The sequence below is a fragment of the Plectropomus leopardus genome, chromosome 20 (genome assembly GCF_008729295.1).
Source record: "Plectropomus leopardus isolate mb chromosome 20, YSFRI_Pleo_2.0, whole genome shotgun sequence".
NCBI lineage: Eukaryota > Metazoa > Chordata > Actinopteri > Perciformes > Serranidae > Plectropomus > Plectropomus leopardus.
In genome coordinates this window covers 27,861,106-27,880,997 of record NC_056482.1, presented here as the reverse complement: position 1 = coordinate 27,880,997, position 19,892 = coordinate 27,861,106, and the positions used below count along the sequence as shown (strand labels likewise).

The following is a 19,892-nucleotide window of genomic DNA, read 5'->3' as shown; positions in this document are numbered from 1 at the left end:
TTTTTTCCAGGTCTGAGTGTGAGAGCATAGATTTAATTCTGGAGGTTAATTAGAGGAAGCAGGACTGGAAAACTGAAAATGAACAGTCTTAATACATAATTGTGATATTTTAAAACATTAATCAAAATAATCACGATTATTATTTTGGTCACAATCAAGCAGCCCCAGCGTCTACATACTTTTGGCCACGCGGTGAACCAAGACAAACAAAAAAAGTTTGACTTCAGTCCTCTTTTGTTTGTTCTCTCTCTCTTAATTCCTCTCACACACTCACTCTCTGTCTCCATCAGTTTTCTCTTCTTGTCCTCTATTTCTATCAATCCTCCAATCTCTCTCTCTCTCACAGTGTCTCCCTCTGTTTGTCTCAGTATCATCTATTGTCTCCTAAATATGATTCAGGTCACAGACAGTCTTCACCGTCTCCGACAGCTTCACAGAAACACAGAGAGAGAGGGAGGCATCATTAGCTGACAGCTGACATCAGTATTGGCTCTGCTATTGAGTGAGAAAAGAAGTGCCATTATACCTGTGTGTGTGTGTGTGTGTGTGTGTGTGTGTGTGTGTGTGTGTGTGTGTGTGTGTGTGTGTGTGTGTGTGTGTGTGTGTGTGTGTGTGTGATGAAGGGCCTGTGAGCTATGTCCCTATTACATGTCCAACCAACGCCTGAATACACACACACACTTCCTTAATTTCACACTTAGCTACCCTGCAATCTCCCAGCACTACAACTCATTCAGGTCACACACACACACACACACACACACACACAGAGAGAGAGAGAGAGAGACACACACACACACACACACACACACACACACACACACACACACACACACACACACACCTGGTCCTTTGCAGTGGCCAGTCATCACTCACGCTAACGTTACCTCTGTGCTGTGCCACATACAGTACATGTTTACTGTAAACGACTAGACGGAAGAGAGAGGGCGCAGAGGAGTCAGAGGAGAAATTTAAGAAAAAACTTGAACGTGTTGAAAGTTCACAAACATCCAAACAACACAAAAACAGGTGCTGGACAAGAGATAATATAAGAGAAGAATATACAAAGTCCCTGCAGTTGACTATGCTCCCATAAATATTTAATTCAATTAACAATGGGGTGACGTTTCGAGCTACATAAACATCACCTTGATGGTAACTGAATTAAATTATTTGGACATGTGACAGAAATGTGGAAAATCTGCATGCAAATTTCCAATAACAACTATGCAAATTATCCACATTTCATTTGCCAGAATAAAAAAAATGTTAATGAGGCCCAGCAAGTTTCCTCCTCATGTCTGAGGGGTAATGATGTGCTGCTTGTCATTACTGGATTCTCACCCGTGTCCATCTGCCAGACGTAGACGGAGCCGTCCGAGCATCCCACCACCAGGTAGTCGTCTGCCGGACGCCACTTGATGACCTGGATGGGGAAGAGGTGTCGTGACGCCAGCATGATGCACTTCCTCTCCGGAGGCTGAGCAGGCCGACAGAGTGGTCGCTGGCCACCGAGCAGACGCAGTGCTGCACCCGAGTCTGCAGAGGAGACACAGCAGGAAAAACGATCAAGAGAAACTGAACCTGAGAACAAAATGCAATGTCACTGACGAGATAGAACTGAAAAACAACTTCTTGAATCCAAACCTTTGAATATTATTTTAGGATTAGCTCTGAAAAATATTAGAGCCGCAAGAATATTTCACTGACTTGTTGACACTTTGAGACCTGAGCATTTGGGTAGATGTCCTTCAAAAACATAGGTTAATTTACATGACCCCCAAAAAAAATCTGGTTAAAAAAATAAAAAAATAAAAAATAAATAAAAAACAAGGATATACCAGAAAAAAAGTGTTTAAAATAAGAGGAATAATTCTGTAATTTCTGATGGTCATTTTCACCTAGCTTCTTTAAAAACAATTATCCAAATCTACTATTTGCTTTCTTGCTTTGCTGATTAACTTTTCACTCATGTTTTCAAACGAAAGCAAACCACTTGTGTCAGATTTTGTCGGTTAAAATAGTTGTGAGGGTGTCTGAACACAACACACAAGAAAAGTGAAGACAGTCCATGTTTCAAAGGGTTAATAAATGGACTAATAAATCCAGTGGCTGGTGTTTTCGGCAGCAGATAACTACTCACTTTGTGACCCTCACAAGTGTTGCTGGAAATATCACATCATCAATGCTAGTGAAGTTAGCTAAACGTAATGATTTCTGTAAACTTAAAACTGAATTTCTTTCTGTGCAGCCCTCATTCTCCCTAAATTTGTACTCAGTCATCAAAACTATCTAACACCTATATTAGATACAGGACAGGAGCATTTTTCTGTCAAATATAGTCAAGGCTGCCTTTCTTACAGATGAAAAGATTATCTAATGAAAGACAAAGAAAAGTGAATTTCATTAGTTTACCTCAAACTGAACTCAACATTATTCTAAAAGTCTTTCTCCTACAGTATTTATGCTTCCAAAGTGGCGACGGTTTTATAGCAGAGAAGCTGTTTGTTGTAACAGGACAGTAATGGAACATGCATTAGTGATAACTTCTCAGAGAAAGACAAAAATAACTTTTGAAATATTTAAAAAACTTTTTAAAAAAAAATGAAGATTTCAATGTAGAAGTCAACAGTCAAAACATAAAATGTCTTAATTAAAGCTTGTATCTGATGCCGCCAAGTCCAGCTCAAATGACAAAACAGCGTCTGACATCTCATCTCCATGGCAACAACAGGATTCTGACCATTTGATCTGAATGTCAACATTATGTTTTTTTGGTTTAATGGGCGAATGTGTGTGTGCATTCAACATCCGACCATAACAACACAATGTCATTAAGGTTTTTACCAACAATGACATCACCTGTTAACATTTAAATCTAATGTCAGCAACATTAACAAGCTCTTTCAGGACATTCATCACTCAGATGCAAACAAAAAGAGCAAAAGAATCGAGCCAAAGAAAAAACAAACAGAGCTGTCCTGTTTGTGACAAGAAAAAAAACGACAAAAGAAACGTAAGACACATGAAGCTTTATGTCTTACGCTGCAGTTTTCCGGCGGCACGATGAGCTGGGTGATCTCTCCTCCGTGGACACAGAAAATGTGCTTCATCTCTCCGGTGAAAATGTCCCAGACGATGACGGAGAAGTCCACTCCTCCGGACACCAGCGAGCGCTGGTCGTAGCGGGGCGAGATCTGGTACGGATACAGGACGCATGTCACCTTGTTCCGGTGACCTCGCAGGGTGCGATGGGGCGGCCAGCCTGCGGGACGGACGAAGACAAACAGTCAGAATGGACACTTTTCAATTTTATTCTTGTTTTCTTTTATTAAGGTCTTTAAGGAATACTTCACCACCCCAATGATCATATGTATATCAATTCCTCACTCTCTGCTTTGTTGAATTTATAAAAAAAACTGCTTATTTTTTTTTACTTTTGCAGAGAAGTCAGAAGCTTAATTATTATCCATTTCCCACCAAAATTACCACCTGCATGTGGGTTTTTCAAACATGGGTATACCCTCTAAATATGGGCAATAGGCTGCATTCCCACTGCCAGTGAACACAGCGCTGCAGCCATAGTCTGCCTTTCTGTCAGCTGGCCTGTGTGTGCGTGGGTTGTTTTGTTGGTGTGTCCGTGTGACATCACGGACAAGAAGGAGAACATGTAAACAGTACAGAGCAGCAGGAACAGAGGTCTGTGAAAACTTTTCAGTGGTTTCTTCTCTTTATATATCTTTCTTTTTCAGTCTCTTTCAAACTCGACGCGGACTAACTTGGAAATAAAGTTTGAGTGCAGCTTAGGAGGAGACGGAGAGTAATTAGTGTCGGCATAACACTGCATCTCGCCAGTTAAGGAGCTGAAATTAGTAAATTCACCTGGTTTGGAGTCGGAGGTGACAAAAACCCGTGTTTACTGCAAAGTCAATGCCAATCATATGCTTTCTCATTGCATTAAAAAGCCAGATTAGCGAGTGTTAGTGGGTTTTTGTGCAGTGGGAATGAGGCTTATAAAATCCATCCCCTCTGCTGTAGATGTATATATATATATATATATATATATATATATATATATATATATATATATATATATATATGCAAGATCATCTGGCAACTACGCCATCATCATGAGTGCAGGAATTTACCCTGATTAATCATAAAGTGAGAAGGAGTTGTTATTTTTTCAATTTATAGTGATGTGAACACAAAACAGACCTGAAATAAAAGGCAACAATGTATCACTTCTTTCCTTAGACCACAATAAATGAACTGATCTAGTTCATGACAGCACTCATTGAAGTTTAAGTGACAGCAATAGTTTTAATAATTTTTTATTGTCCCCCCCTCCCTCCCTCACCTCTCCTGAGCATGTGTTCGCCCTGCAGCAGCTGGACGATGGCGGTCTGAGTTGCAGGAACCAGGATGATGCTGCCGTCTTCTCTCCCGCACACCAGGCGACCCTGAGACGGGATGTACACGCTGGCGGTCACCTGAGAAAACAACACATAACACAAAGAATTTCCTTCAGATTACCGTGTCCTGAAATAAAATCATTTGATTGCACTGATAAACAGATTCTCAGGAAATAACGGAAACCCTGCTAAAAAACCAAGTGTGACGTTGTTGGGTTTCGAACCTTGATGGGTCCGTCTTTTCCAGGCAGAGTGCTGAGCTGGTCGATGATCCCTGCAGACACGGGGGTCAACTTATCAAACGCCTCCTGGAGACTGATGGTGGACGACACCTGCAGCTCTGCACAGAGACAGAAGAGAGACACAGTCAAAACCAGAGAGAGACACCTTACAAGTCTGAATTTATTTCCTCTCTTGTAATGTTGAATTAACATTGGTATATGTTTATTGGGTTAGGGTTAGGGTTAGGGTTCATGATCGTATTATTTCTTTTCTGTTGAAATTGTGAAAAGATGAACCACAGCAGGTTTCGGTTTTGTTTTTGTCAGCTGTGAATAAAGTGTGTTTTATGTTCATAAAATTACTGTTTATTTAAATGAAGTCTGGTGGGTTTGGTGATGGCGAAAAGAGTTTTTCTCTTCCACAAAAAGGTCTGTCTCTGTAGGGATCTTTTCTGTAATGTTGTCAGATGTCAAGTATAAAAATCTCAGCCTCTGTGGGAGAAAAAGCACTTTTAGTCGACGTATACTGATGGTGCAATATCAATATCAAACAGTCATCTCCATGAGTCACTTAGACACAAAAAAAATGGAAAAACATGATCCACGTTGAAAAACGTAATCTTTATCGATTACTAAGAGGGTCTACCAAAGAAAAAAAATTGCTCTTATCATCTTTTGAACATTTCCTACATAAATAAGAATATTTTTGTAAAACTAGCATTTTAATAAAGATCTTTCTGTAGCGTCACTGTACTAACACTAGTAGATCTGCATGTTTTTGCAGCTTATCAAGACCAACAGAGCAGCAGCAACTCCTCTGTAGGAAAATGACTGTCATGTTACCTGCAGCGGTCGACAGCGGCTGCAGAGGCGAGGTGTCCGGGATGCTCCACAGGGACAGTCTGCCCGCTGAGTCTCCCTGGATCAGCAGCTTATGGAAGGGCTCCCGTCGGCCGAAAAAGAAGTGAGTCACAGGAGGACAGATCAGGAGCTAGAGGGCGACGTAAGAAAAAGAAACAAATCAACATCTGAAACCATGAAGCCCCAAAAATTCCCAAATAACACCTACATGTGTCGTGTTTGGGGAAAAATCATCAGAGCATATTCTTCTTAACAAACATTGCTTTTTTCCCCTTAGAGATGGATGTAAGTTTAGTTTTTTCATGCCATATTTGTTCTTAGTTTGAGAGATGTGAAGCTGAAATGTTTGGTTTTTGCTCTCTGGTCGCCTTCATTCAAACAGCAACAAAACACAGCAAACCACACACCTTAAAAGCCTAAACATGACCAACTTTTTTAGCTATACAGTCTTAATCAGCCGCATGCCCTTCACCACATCATCAGGAGGAGTTATTTTTTTATAGTTTTTACCACTGTCCATTCAGCAGCGCGTGAGGTGTTACGCCCGTCCACTGAAGATAATCATGGACAAAATCAAGAGCCATAGACATGAACAGTTGTGTCAAATCTATCACTCTGGATACATGAGAGCCGGACCGCTTTAAACATGACGCAGGAAACTCACCAGGACTCCAGAGTGAAAGTGCAATCAAGTCAGATGAGGTCAGTTAGTGTAAACTGCACAAAGAGGCAATGACTCAGTTATGGAGCAAACTTTGATTCTTTGGATAATTATATATAACAGAGTCCCTACAGCTTAAGGCAGGTGGGAATTCGATGTTTGTAGGACTTTTTAATGCCATTCAGGATGAAATTTCAGACCAGTTTTACTAAAACTAATATTACAGAATAGAAAAACAAAACATGAACTGATATGTGTTACTTAGAGTTGGGGAGAATTTTGCCCAAATATTTATTGTAACATAAAACACGAATATTATGCTACAAGAAATATTTGCATACATTTTGTTTTTTTAAATTTACCAGTTATTTTAGGATTTTACAATGCAAAGTCAGAAAAAAAAATAAAATCCTTTGCATTTTTCTTGGTTTTGAAGTATTAAGTTTAAGACATTTTAATACCAATTAAGGCCTTATTTTTTAAGTAAATACCTTTTAAGATGTTTTAATTCCTTTGAAAGAGTATTTTTTATTTCATTTTTTTCAGGGGAACTGCCATTTCCAAATGGTGTATATCTAAAACATCCCAGTTTGTAAAAAAAATAAATAATAGGACAATCTACTCACAAGAAAGGGGAAACCCCAGGCTAAAGGGTTGTTAATTCAGTGGAAAAGTGCTTAAAGTGTGTTTTACTAAAACCTGTCTCTTAGCTTCAACAATGCACTTGGCTGTTCTGCTTCAGGGTGAATAACAAACAGCAGATGGACCTCAGCAGGAACAGTCTGTTAGTTTGCAGTTTCATGCTGAGGCAGGACCTGGGTAACCTGAAGTCGACACCCTAACTCTTATTCTGAAACCTCCATGGCTTCACCAATGTGACGTTATGACACACAGGTAGAAAGACAAATACTGATTTAAGAGCCTTACTCTGATGAAATCTAGCCTCAAAACTTGCAATATGCAGATGCTAAAACATCCGTATACACGAGACAGAACACATAAAAGTTGATCCAAAGCGGCAACTTCCTAAAAGTTTATCTCTAACAAAAGTGTCGTTATGAATCATTCCCAGGCACTGCTGCCAGGTGAAGGGTAGTGATAATGATGGACGGGATGAAAGCTTGTGAACCTGTGGGCATTTGAAGAGGATGGGCTGCCATCACCACGGCAACTACACATTTTAAAGAAGTACAGAAGCAGGGAATGGCTGAATGTGTACGGTGTTTACGACCATCTGTCAGTTCAGCACATCTGAACGCTGTAGACATCACAGAGAGTATGCAAAGTGCCACCAAATGTTGTTTTTTAAACACACACAAACACACACACACACACACACACACACACACACAAACTAAACCACATCTCAATATGAGATGTGCATAAATAAAATCCAACATCTGCAAGTGTTAAAAGTAAACATCAGTAGAAAGGAAGGGCAGAGAAAGAGAGAGAATATCAGTCCAATTGTGTTTGTTTTGATTGGCTCTGTGCTGCAGACGGGTGGAGTTTTTATTGATATATCTGGATTATATTTTGGCAAAAAATCTAAACTTGAATTGGGTGTGACAATACAAGGATGAAGTCCAAAATCATTATAAATTTAGGATCATGTATATCACCTCAGCATATCAGTTTTTAATCATTAAGTTACTACAATCACTTCATTATGATGTCACAGCAAAGTTGACCTTTGACTGTTTGGATTTTCATCATTTAATCCCATCAGACTTTTGTGCGAAATTTTGTCATAATTAGTAAATGACTTGTCGAGTTATGACCAAACACATGGGTGTTTATTTTAGGTCACAGTGACCTTTAACCTTAAACTGCCAAATTCCAATCAGTCCATCATTAAGCCTAAGTGGACGTTTGTGCCAAATTTGAGGAAACTCCCTAAAGGCATTCTTGAGATATGGCATCCACAAGAGTGAGGCGGACGAAGTCAAAGCGACCTTGAGCACCAAAATCTAATTAAATTGTCCTTGACTAAAGGTGGACGTTTGTGCCAAATTTGAAGAAATTCCGCTCGTAAGATTTCACATTTATGAGACTGAGACATATTAGATCACACTGACCTTGGCGTTTGATGGCCAAAATCTAATCAGTTCATTGTCGAGTCCAAGTGGACGTTTGTGCAAAATTTAAATAAATTCCCTCAAGGCTTTCTTGAGATATTGCATCCACAAGAGTGAGACGAACAAAGTCATAGTGACCTTGAGCAGCAAATTCTAATCTGTTCGTCCTTGACTCAAGGTAGACGTTTGTGCCAAATTTGAAGAAATTCTCTCAAGGCTTTCTTAAGACAGCATGTTTATGAGAATGACACATATAAATTTACAGTGACCTTGACCTTTAACCACCAAAATCCAATCATTTCAATGTTGAGTCTTAGTGGATGTTTGTGCCAAATTTGAAGAAAATACCACAGGGCGTTCATTAGATATCTTGTTCATGTTGATGGGACAAATGGACAGACAGACAACCCGAAAATGTATGACCTGTAGCTGCAGCTGTCGCCCACTTAAAAGAAAAAGTTTGCGTTAAATAACTATAGGTAATTCGGACAACATTTATTCTTCACAGACAGATCAAACAAACAAGTAAAATTTTGCTAACAGTCACTGAAGAGGTCTCATGGCTGCACACAGAAACACCACTTCCTCTTTTCCTATCTGTACCTGATACTGTATTAAAAATATATATCAAAATATGTAAAAGTAACAACCCTTTTACCTCTTAATCTAAATCTAAATAATCTAATCTAAATATGAATGATAACAAAGTGGTAAAGATAAGGCACCAGTTCAATTCTAAATGTCAAGGTATTCCTATCGACTCCTGTTGTGTATCTTTGGCTCGTCATGAACTCAGGGACTCAGCGGGTCATTATTTTTGTTAAAAAGCAGCTTGGGGACTTTGCATGCATCTTCATCAGTATGAAGACAGATGAGGAGGGTGATGGTGCTTTTGGAGGAGGAGTTTTTGTTTTAGTGGGAGGAGAGCATGAGATCAGGTGAACCAGAATGAGTTCAGTGTCTTAGTCAGACAGGAAGGAAACCAAAGAGAGGAGCAAACAAAACAGGCAGTTCACGTTCAATGTCATCGACTCAGCAGCTTACACTTCTGTTCCTACACTTTGAAAATTAGTCTGAAAGCTATAGTTTGAATTCTCAAACATCTGCAAACGACTGTAATTACTTATTTTAAATAGAATATTTACTTTTAAATTTCTTTTAGCAAACTTACTGACCCAAAGATAATATTTTTTAATTTTCCTGCCAATTATGGCATTCCTCAAGGCTCCTATATCGGCCCACTTTTTAGTAATCATATTATACACAAGTTGTTAGGTTATACAGAACCAACAGACTGGATCGCCCAGGTGTTAAAGTAGGTTTTGCTGCTGCCCCCAGTCACAGTAGTACATTGCTTTTAGGTGGGCCTTTTTTAGGGGGCTAAGAAATAACCAATTGTAGCAGCATTTGGTTAGTGCGGTTACATTTCATGTATGTGACACAGGGGATTTCTACCTGGAAGTTATTATGAGCAAAAGTGATTCGGTCTGTGTTCTCTTTATATCATGGTATCGTATCGTATCGTATCGTATCGTATCGTATCGTATCGTATCATATCGTATCATTATCATATTATATTATCTCGTATTGTATTGCATCGTATCATATTGTTCTATATTCATGAAATCTAATATTAGGTTTATTAAGTTTCAGAGAAAATGAAAAGACCACATATTTGATCATCAACTTGAAGTTTAAATACAGGCTCTAATTTAGGATAATGGACAATATTATTAACACATTTTCAAATATTATAGATAATATCTGAGCTTGGTTATGTTTGGTAAATTAGCACGAGTCATGATACTGCGAGTGGCAAACCAAAACGTCTTATTTAATCATATTTAGACACACTTTTCAGAATGTATCCTTTCATTTTGTTTCTGAAATGCACCAATGCAGTATGGAGAAGGGTAGAAGTAAAACTGGACTGACTTCACCTCCCTGTTTATCACCAAGGTGCAGGTTGAATGTGAGCCGCTGAGTGGATGTCTGAGTTTTCATTGCTGTTCTTACAGTTTGCTCCTCTCATCTCAGCTCATTACTTTCTGACTGAGCTGCAAATACAAGAAACCGTTCTTGAAACAAAAACTATTTCAAATTTTCAGCCTTTTTATCCCCAAAGTACGTATTAAGCCTCACACTAATATTAACTCTTAAACCCCATTATCTACATCTGACACCACTTGAAAAGGACCGTACCACATTTTTTTCACAGATTTGAACTTAAAACATTGGTTTGAGTTCATGTCTGCGAAAATCAGAGGTTTAAATTAAAATGTTCACTGTTAACATTTAGTCAACTCTATTGTAAGGCACTTTATCGTTACATAGCAAACAGTGGTTTGCTGCTACATTAATGCTCTGAATGTCATACACAGGCCCTTTAAGTTATTTGAAAAGCAAAATCATCAAATAATCCCTGTTTTAAGATTCTCCTTTGTGAGGATTGGCTCAATTTTTTCTGATTCACATAATTGAAAACTTAATACATCATCTTTGGGTTTCAAAAAAATAAAAAAAGGAGACATTGAACGTATCATCTTTGGCTTTAGGAAGACACACTGACATTTTACCAATTAAATCAAAAAATTAAAATAAAATTATTGGTTTTAAAAATAAAAATCCCATAATGACATATGACAAATGACATATTCAAATACTGTATGTTAAACAGTACTATTAAGAGTGAATAATGTGTAACACATGGGCTAAATTAAGCTCAATCACTGGTATGGTCCTTTAAAAATAGTGTAATACTTCACTTTTATTTAATGTTGCTGAAACCTTTGCAACACATGAAAAATGAGCTTGGAATTCATTAATTTGATTTTTTTAAGGTTATATTTCAACTAAAGGTCACTTAAATTGTACACGTGCTGTAATTACGGCCAATTGTTAGCGTTTGCAGCTCAGCCAAAAAGCTGAACCTTCTTCTTCCCGCCGTTTGTAATCAGAGTGCATTTTCTGGGGCTTACTGGTGCCTCTAGAGGCCGGTGGTGGTAATGCAGCTCTGGGGTGTAGAGCTCCAAGTCGCACCCGCTGGCAGGGAGGCACATCACCTCCACAACCACCTCCTCCTCCTCCTCACCTCCTTCTCCTTCCCTCTGAGAGGAGTCAGGAGGTCAAAGGAGGGAGGGGGATGGGCGTGGCAGCATCAGAGGACAAAAAAATAAATAAAAGACATAACAAAAATAACAAAAAGGCACAGACAACAAATAACTACAAGACAATAAATTATAAATACACATATAACAAGAACATACTGAAGGTCCAAAATGAAATCAGAACTACACAGAAGACACAAAACACCAGGGGTCGGGATCAAGCACACGGATTAAACCTGGACATTCAGCATCTGGTTTAAGATTTAAGTCCCAAACAGACAAAAAACAAGCTGCGACGAAGGCCAACTGTCGTGTCGCCTAACGTCACCTTTTTCTCGGCCAAAAATTTGTACTTGCACACAACACAAGTGTAGTCTATAAAGTTCCTGTGAGATTATTCTCTTTACTCACACCTTTAAAAGATGATGTTAGATTTCAGACTTTTTTAATGCCACTTGTAATCAAATTTAAGACCAAATTTACAGCAGCCAAAATAGACAAACAATTTATTTGGGAAATTTCTGTAACACGAAAACTTTTTTGGTGGCATTCATGCAAGTTTAATTTGGCAAATTTTATATACTTAAAATATTAATGTTTTTATGATAATGATTATAATTATTATTATCAATTTTAATAATAATTTTAATATTAATATTAATAATAATACATTTTTTACTAGTTACTTTTTGATTTTACAATGTCAAAAATAAATTAATTAATAAAATCCAATTTCCAATGTCTGAGAAAAATGTATATAGGATATTTTAATACCAATTAAGGCCTTTTTTAAAATAATTAATTATTCCAGTGCTTTTTAAGACTTTTTAAGGATCTGCAGGAACCCTGTAATCCATGTGCCTGATGTGAGCCCTGATGATCCTAAATTAAATCAAATGCCGTCAATACCAACAAAACAGTTAGACTGCCAACAAAACACCACAGGATAACTACAGCTACGTAACTGCTGAGTGCAGAGCAGCAATTTACAGGATAATTTCATCTAGCATAACTTTATTATATTATTTCAACCTGAAATCAAAAATACATATTTCTTCTCTTATCTGTAGTGCTATTTATCAGTTTAGATAGTTTTGGTGTGAGTTGCAGAGTGTTGCAGATATCGGCCGTAAAGCTGTCTCAGCTCTGCATCTCACACCAAAACAATCGATATCAGCCTTATTAGTTTTTTCAGTTTCGCTCTAGAAATCAACTAATTACAGTTTAACTGAAATAATTTCAGGTTTACTTTTTTGCATCTACGAAATCTCACTTCAAACGTGAAAGTTGGACACAAAGACTTCCAGCAGTTCACTAAACCGCTCTGATCATTTCAGCCCCGCTCATATAGTTAAGATCATTACGAAAAACACAAAGAGAAATCTGATCTCTAAGTGCCTCAAATAACCCCAATTCAAAAAATCCAAACTACTGTTTTAACAAAAAGCATCTAAAACAGCTACCACCTTACAACATCACAGTTATTTTTCTGCTGTGCAGCAGGTGTGTACAGTACAAAACATTTCTGAGCTGATTTGTGTGTTTCAAGTCTGTTATTCAATATAATTTATAAATCACAAAAATTTAAAAAGCTCCGTTCACAGAGTGAAGGACGGAGGACTGACCTGTTTGTCTGAGCGGTCGGCGATGCTGTAGACCAGCGGAGGGATCGAGCCTTCTTTGGTTTTCCCAACATCGCTACGGAAATGTTCACTGGCAGACAGACAGCTGAGGAACACACACACACACACACACACACACACACACACACACACACACACAATAGTTATACGCTTACAGTATTTATGTAGCACACACACACACAGTCAGAGGAACCTATGGATGCCTTTTAACCTCCGTGCTCACAAGGTTCACCCTCCAAAACATCAAATTCAATGACTTTTAAGGACTTTTCAGGCCCGCTTCTTTCAAATTCAAGGCCCCAAAAATGGTTTAAAGTTCATTACTGACACTGACAATTTTATCATGAGACCTGGCAGGCTGTACCAGTGTTATAAAAAAAATCCTATTGAGTCATAACAAGGACAAACTTAACAAAGTAATAACAGGATCTCCAATAAGGAGAAACTCTCAAAAAAATCACAAAATAATGGGAAATTATACTGAGTCATTATTTTTTAAGACATTTCTTGGATTTTAGGATGTTTCTAGGATTTTAGGACATTCTGAGGATTTTATGACTCTTCGAGAGATTTAGGACTACTAGGATTTAAGGATGTTTTTTTAGGATTTTAAGGTGTTTTAAGGATTTTAGGACATTTCTACAATAAAAAGAGTCTACTTCCCATCATTAAGTTGGAAAAAATTATCAAAAAGAACTTTTTCTATTCTTGCACAAAATATATAAATTCAAGCACTTTTAATGACCCATTTCTTTTTAGGTCTATTTCCAAAAAAAAATTTCAAGGATTTCAAAGACCTGTGGTTGAGCAGGTTTACCTGGCAGGCAGCTTGTAGATGTAACTGCAGCCGTCTTCGGTCCAGATGATGACTTTGTCTGCGGCGATGAACTCTCCTCCGGTCCACGCCTGGTCGTTGTCGCTGGGCACCGAGCAGAGCAACGAGTAGTCGCCGGCGTCAAACACCTGACACACACGAGACAGAGATGTTTACTGATGTAGAACCGCTCGGGCCGGGTCAGAATTTAAACATTTAAAAAGCAACTTCACAAGAAATTGTTAAAAAGTGAGCTAAAATTGAGCTGAAAACAGGCAAAAAAAAGGAAAAATGAAAAAAAAAATGAAAATTTAAAAACTATATGCACACATTTTTGTTTTGTAACATAATTTCAAATATATAATTATAATAATTATAATTATCTGGACATTAAAAAGTACAAAAACCATTCCAAGGGTGAATCACTTGATTTTTTTATTGTGAATTAGAAAATGGCTGGCGGGCTAGACGGCACCCTGTCAGAGGCCAGATTTGACCCGCGGGCCGTAAGTTGAGTATCACTGTCCTGAGTCATTATTCTGAGTCTTTTTGAGAAAGTTTATCATTAATGATTAAAAAGATCTTTTGTTTTTTCATCACACTGGCAAAAACAGGCTTCTATACCTTGGAAAACCTGAAAAAAAAGTTTTAAAAAACACAAAATTTTTAATTTAAATATATAATTATAATAGTTGAACAAAGTGGTTGATTAACTAAAAAAACAAGGGGAAAAAAGGCAACTACCAACTTATATATTATTTTGATTTCTAATATATAAGTTGGTAATTGCCTTTTTTCCCCTTGTTTTTTTATATAATCAAACCACTTTGTTCAGGTTTGAAAGGGTTAAATAGCTTGAGGAAGGTGTGTGAGCGCAGCAAAAATAAAATGATGTCGATCCAGGTTTCAAAGGGTTAATTTAGTGGAGATGCAGGTTCTGTCTCACCCTCCAGTATTTGGAGCAGACGACCAGCAGGCTGCTCTGAGTGAAGGTGCAGAAGGAAATACTCTGACAGCCCTGACAGTAGATGGGCTTGGACTCTTCTTCAAACACTGGATCCAGGTCCTGCAGAGACAGAGACAGGGACAGGGACAGAGACAGAGACACACACACACATTAGAGCCTGAGCTGATACACAAAACTAATAAATTTTTTTAAATGGACAAACATCTGTACGGCAGTGTACCTGCATCTTGCTGACCTCAGCTGTGATGATCCAGACCTTTAAAATCCCGGTCACTGACACGGCCACCACGGTGTCCTCTACACAGGGACAGACGGACAGAGACAGAGAGACAAACCCTTTAAAACACCAAAGTCACACAACACAAACAAACTAACTGACAGAGGCAGCTACAGATCAGCAGCTCCCGTATTCAGCAATACAAAATCACAGTTTTGTCAAGAAAATCTTTGGATGTTTTAAAATTACAGCTGAAAAATACAGAGTTCATCCACAGTTTTACCAAAAAATGTCTGTGATTTAAAAAGCAAAAGACCATACAGTCTCTGAAACGACCATCGATACTCCTTATAGATTCTTTTCCATTCATATTTTTAATTTTTTTTTTAATTATAGTAGGGGTTTACCAGTTTTTGAAGATTTTTTAAATAAATATGTTGGGGATTTCGGGGGATTTTTTTCTCTAAAAATTTTAGCGATTTTAAAATTAAGAATTTTGGCAATTTTGGGGTTAAAGTTCTTTATCTGAAGTTGTAGTTCTGAAAACAGCAGCTAAAAGGAGCACGATGTCTCTTCCAGCTCCCCGTGTCTCTCACCTTGTGTCCGGTGGGACCGGATGATGCTCATGGAGCTGATCCAGTCAGGAGAGATTTTGGACACCAGCGAGTACAGGACCTCAAGGCTGGTGGCGTCAACCACAAGGATTTCTGGGTAGTGGCCATTGCAAAGCAGGCGTCCCTCCCTCTCGGTGCCGATGGTGAACTGGTAGAACTGAAGAACCACGGAGGAAGTGGAGAGAGTTAAAAAAATAAAATTAAAATTTAAGCCTTCAAAGAGCAAAATTCTCAACTTTTCTGGTATGATTTTAATATGAAAAATCAGCAGGATGTGTTGATTTTCACTGAAAAACTGCAAAGTTGAGTATGACACAGCTTGGTTAACGGGTGAAATCAGTGCTGTGGAAATGTTTATTTTGATTATTTTTATCATGTAATATTACAGTAATGGCACACCATCAGAGATTTGCCTTCATGTATTTGTGCTTATGAGACGACATTATTAGTATTATTAGTATTTGAATAAAAGCTTTTATTTGAGAATTTATGTTACAAGAACAATTTAAAGTGATAAGATATGGCATGATTTAATGACTACAAATCAATTAGTAACTTTTTTACTAATGATAGTGGAGGTAAAAAAGTGGAAAAGACATGACACACAAAGGCTAAAAATGCAATACGAATGCCAGGAACATTAAAGAATAGTATCAATACAGTCGATTTATGCCTTGAAAAATGATTTTAGATTTAGTCACACACGAAGGAAGACTTGTCATTTGCCTTTCGATGTAGTGTAATCGCAGAGAAAATAAATCCATGCATTGTTACCCCCCTAGAGTGTGTGTGTGTGTGTGTGTGTGTGTGTGTGTGTGTGTGTGTGTGTCCTACCTGTATGCCAGTGTGAGCACAGGCCAGCTTGGTGAATTCAATGCAGCGTCCATCGTTTACGTCCCATAAACACATCTCTCTGAAAACATGAACAAACCGAAGTTAGTTTGAGAAGGAAATCATCTGCAGTTAAAGAGGACCAGTTATGCTAAATTACCAATTCATAATTGTATTTTGGGGTTTCTACCAACACATTTACATGTTTTAATAGTAAAAAAAAAAAACACTGACTGTCATTCTGGGTAAAAGCCAGAACGACACCCTGAAATAATACAACGCATGTTTTAATGCTTTAATGGCTGTGGGATTAAAAATTACAGTTGGGTGGCTTTCAATGGCGCAGACTTATTGTAGGTGCTGAGCTGAAAAATCAAAGATTAAACAAAAATACACAATCTTGCCAAAATGCACAAACACAAAATTATCAAGGAAATAAAGACTGAAAAGTGTGTAAAATGTGCCAAAATGTCCCTAAGGGTTAAACAACGAATAGTCTCATTCTGATAAGAAAAAAAGGGGTTTTTATAACTTAAATCAAACTACAAGTTTTTATGTTATATCACAAAGAAATCTGAAACTCCTGATGAATGCGAGCGTGATAAAGACGTACTCACCCGCTCTCTGATGCGCTGACGATGTACTGTTTGTCGCTGCACGCGCTGGCTTTAGACAGACAGGTGATGGAGGCCGTGTGACCAAACAACATGGCCCGCGGACAAATCTGAGCCGAAAACAGAAGAAAAACAAGGTTTCGTACGACAAAACAACCACAAACATCACCATTATCATTAACACCACCTTCACCCTCATCGCCCGTACCTCCAGCTCAGGCGTCATGTCCCAGAGACAGATCTGTCCGTCGTGGCAGCCGGTGATGATGGTGCTGAAGTCGTCCATCACCAGCAGGCTGCTGATGCAGTGGGTGGGAGCCGTGCGGCCCCAGAGCACTATGGGTAGAACCAAGTTGTTCCCCGACATTTTGTTGATGTGTCTGGAGAGGAGAGATAATTAAAAAGAGAGAAACAGACAGACAGAGAAAATATCTAAATAAAAATGATCAGACATTGATCTGAAGACCAGCAATAAGGATGCAAACAAAATAGTTCTGCAGCGTTGATTTTTTTTTACAGCTGCAAAGATGCTGATTAGTAAATTTCATTAGTTTTTGAAACCCTGTGCTGCTGCTAGGGCTGGGCGGTTTGGAGAAAATCAATATCCAAATCATCAATATGCCAAATACCTCAATATTAATATTTCGACTGCATCATCTGCTATTTGTATTTTATCTACTCATACTGTGTCGTATATTCTTAACTTGCACATGTTTAACTATACTGTGTGCCTTTTTGTCTTATTGTTGTACATCTTTACAATTGTACAAACTGTATCTTCACATTGTATTTTTTTTTTTAATTATTTTAGGATGTCTCTTAACATCAGGAAAGGGACTACCAATGAAAATTAGCTCCCCAGCTAAATCAGTTGCATTTTATTTTTAAAATGGATTCGTGTGCATTGTCCCTTTTTAATAAATAAATTACAAATATATTTAAAATTACAAATTAGATTTAAAATTATTTTTACAGAATTTTTTTAAAGTCTTTTAGGTAATTTTTTGCTTTGTATTTTTTGCTTCACTTTCTAGTTTTGTGTGTGTTTAAGATAAGATAATCATCATATTAGTCCCACAATGGAGAAATATTAATCACGACAGCAGCAAGGTGTGTACAAGATAAGCAAGAAGAAAGAACAAAATAAAAGCAAATTGAACAATTTAAAGAGTAAAAATCAAGATGCAGTGGTAAAAAAAAAACAAGGTGCAATTGTAAAACACAAGGTGCAACTCAACAGTTAAATTTTAATCAATTGATCATGGAAGACAATTGTGTTTGTGAAAGAAATGAATTTAAGTTTAGGTGCAGTTGGTGTGTTTTATTTGCTTGTCTTTGTTTGGATTTTTTGTCAATTTTTTAGGTAATTTTCTTAATTTTTTTAGATTTCTTGCTAACCTCTGGGCCATTTCTTCTTTTGTTGCTCATCGACGTCTTCCCATGTTTTTGAATAAAATAAAACGAATTCAAAGTTTAAAAAGGCTAAATAAATAATTTCATTGGACTTCAATAATAATAATAAAGTTTATTTATATAACACTTATCAAAACAAAGTGCTTCACGCTTCAAATCACAAAAAACACTGAAATTTAAAACAATACACAAAAGAAATATATAAAAACAGCAAAAGGGATTTTTTTTTTATACAAGAAAAAAAAAAAAAAACAACAATATGAACAAATCATAATTTGAGTGAAGGGAATCAAAAGCATGTCCCTTATAGACCGTCTGTCCCAAATATAAGCCTGCTGAGTTCAATTATTTGAGCAATAAATAATAATAATAATTAATTAAATTGTTATAGAGTCTCTATTTTTATTAAAGCTGCGTGCACCACTGAGAAAAACGAAGCCATTGCAGGCTACAGATGCTAACCACATAGCATGGCAACGTTTAGCATGTTGGTCCATAATTGTGTGCACAAATAATAACATACAGCGTTATTTAAAACTTGTAAAATCAGTAAATTGACGCATTATTAGTCGAGTCATACCTTCAGTCCGACACGAAAAACGTTAAACCGTCAACGAGTCACGAGTCACTTCTGCTCCGACACGAAGACAGAAACAGCAGCGACCCTTTAACTGAAATAAACAACACAAAGTGCACACTTTTACATTAATAATGTGTGTTTTCGCACCACATTTATGTAATTAACCTTGGCGTTACATTCAGTTTTCACAGGCTGCACACATTTAAAGAGGGGGCATTTAAATTAAGTCACATGCTGACACCTGGGAGAAAAGCAGGAGCAGATATTTCTCCAAATGTTTCAATTAAAAGCGAAATGTTTGTTAATTTTCGGACGTTAGAGGACACATTAGCTCTGCAGTCATCGATGCTAGCGGTAAATTATACCTGCAATGTCGCGGCTTCCGGGGTTAGCTACACGGCTAACGGAACCAAAACACAACGTTGAAAACGGCAAATTAAAACGATAAACACGTACCAGAATAACTCCTACTGAAACATTTCCCTCCGATGGAAGGATTATCGACGAAAGTTTCCCTCCGTGGTCGATAAAAACAGATATTATCCTCTTTTTCGGCTTGTTTTTAGCAGCTGGTCTCACCGACAAACCGATCTGTTCGGTCGGCAGATCACCTGACGACTGAGAGCCGCATCCGGTCCGAGGATTTCAAAATAAAACTTGCGCTTCTTTCTTTTTTTATTTTTCTAGAAAGAAATTCCTTGAAACCTGCACTAATACAGATGGCCTTTTAGCTGTTATTATAAAAAAAAATCACAAATACATATGCATTAAAGAGAATAATAATTTAATAACCGATGATTGAATTTTTTATCAAATCTATTTTTTTACTTTAAAACTTGAAAGTTCAGCAAGAAAT

At 37.6% G+C, this 19,892-nt stretch overlaps 1 protein-coding gene across 1 annotated transcript in view; it reads right to left on the bottom strand.

Moving 5' to 3' along the window:
- The window catches only part of LOC121960147 (WD repeat-containing protein 7), a 29,915-nt gene extending 10,283 nt beyond the window's left edge, over positions 1-19,632 (bottom strand). Inside the window, 15 exon segments of the mRNA XM_042509750.1 lie at positions 1,345-1,476; positions 1,479-1,539; positions 3,045-3,265; positions 4,361-4,493; positions 4,640-4,755; positions 5,480-5,627; positions 12,969-13,071; positions 13,804-13,949; positions 14,747-14,866; positions 14,988-15,064; positions 15,581-15,755; positions 16,433-16,511; positions 17,047-17,153; positions 17,252-17,423; positions 19,493-19,632. Coding sequence (XP_042365684.1) covers positions 1,345-1,476; positions 1,479-1,539; positions 3,045-3,265; positions 4,361-4,493; positions 4,640-4,755; positions 5,480-5,627; positions 12,969-13,071; positions 13,804-13,949; positions 14,747-14,866; positions 14,988-15,064; positions 15,581-15,755; positions 16,433-16,511; positions 17,047-17,153; positions 17,252-17,410 — 1,777 coding nt within the window. The 5' untranslated portion in view covers positions 17,411-17,423; positions 19,493-19,632.
- Between the last annotated feature and the right edge of the window lie 260 nt (positions 19,633-19,892).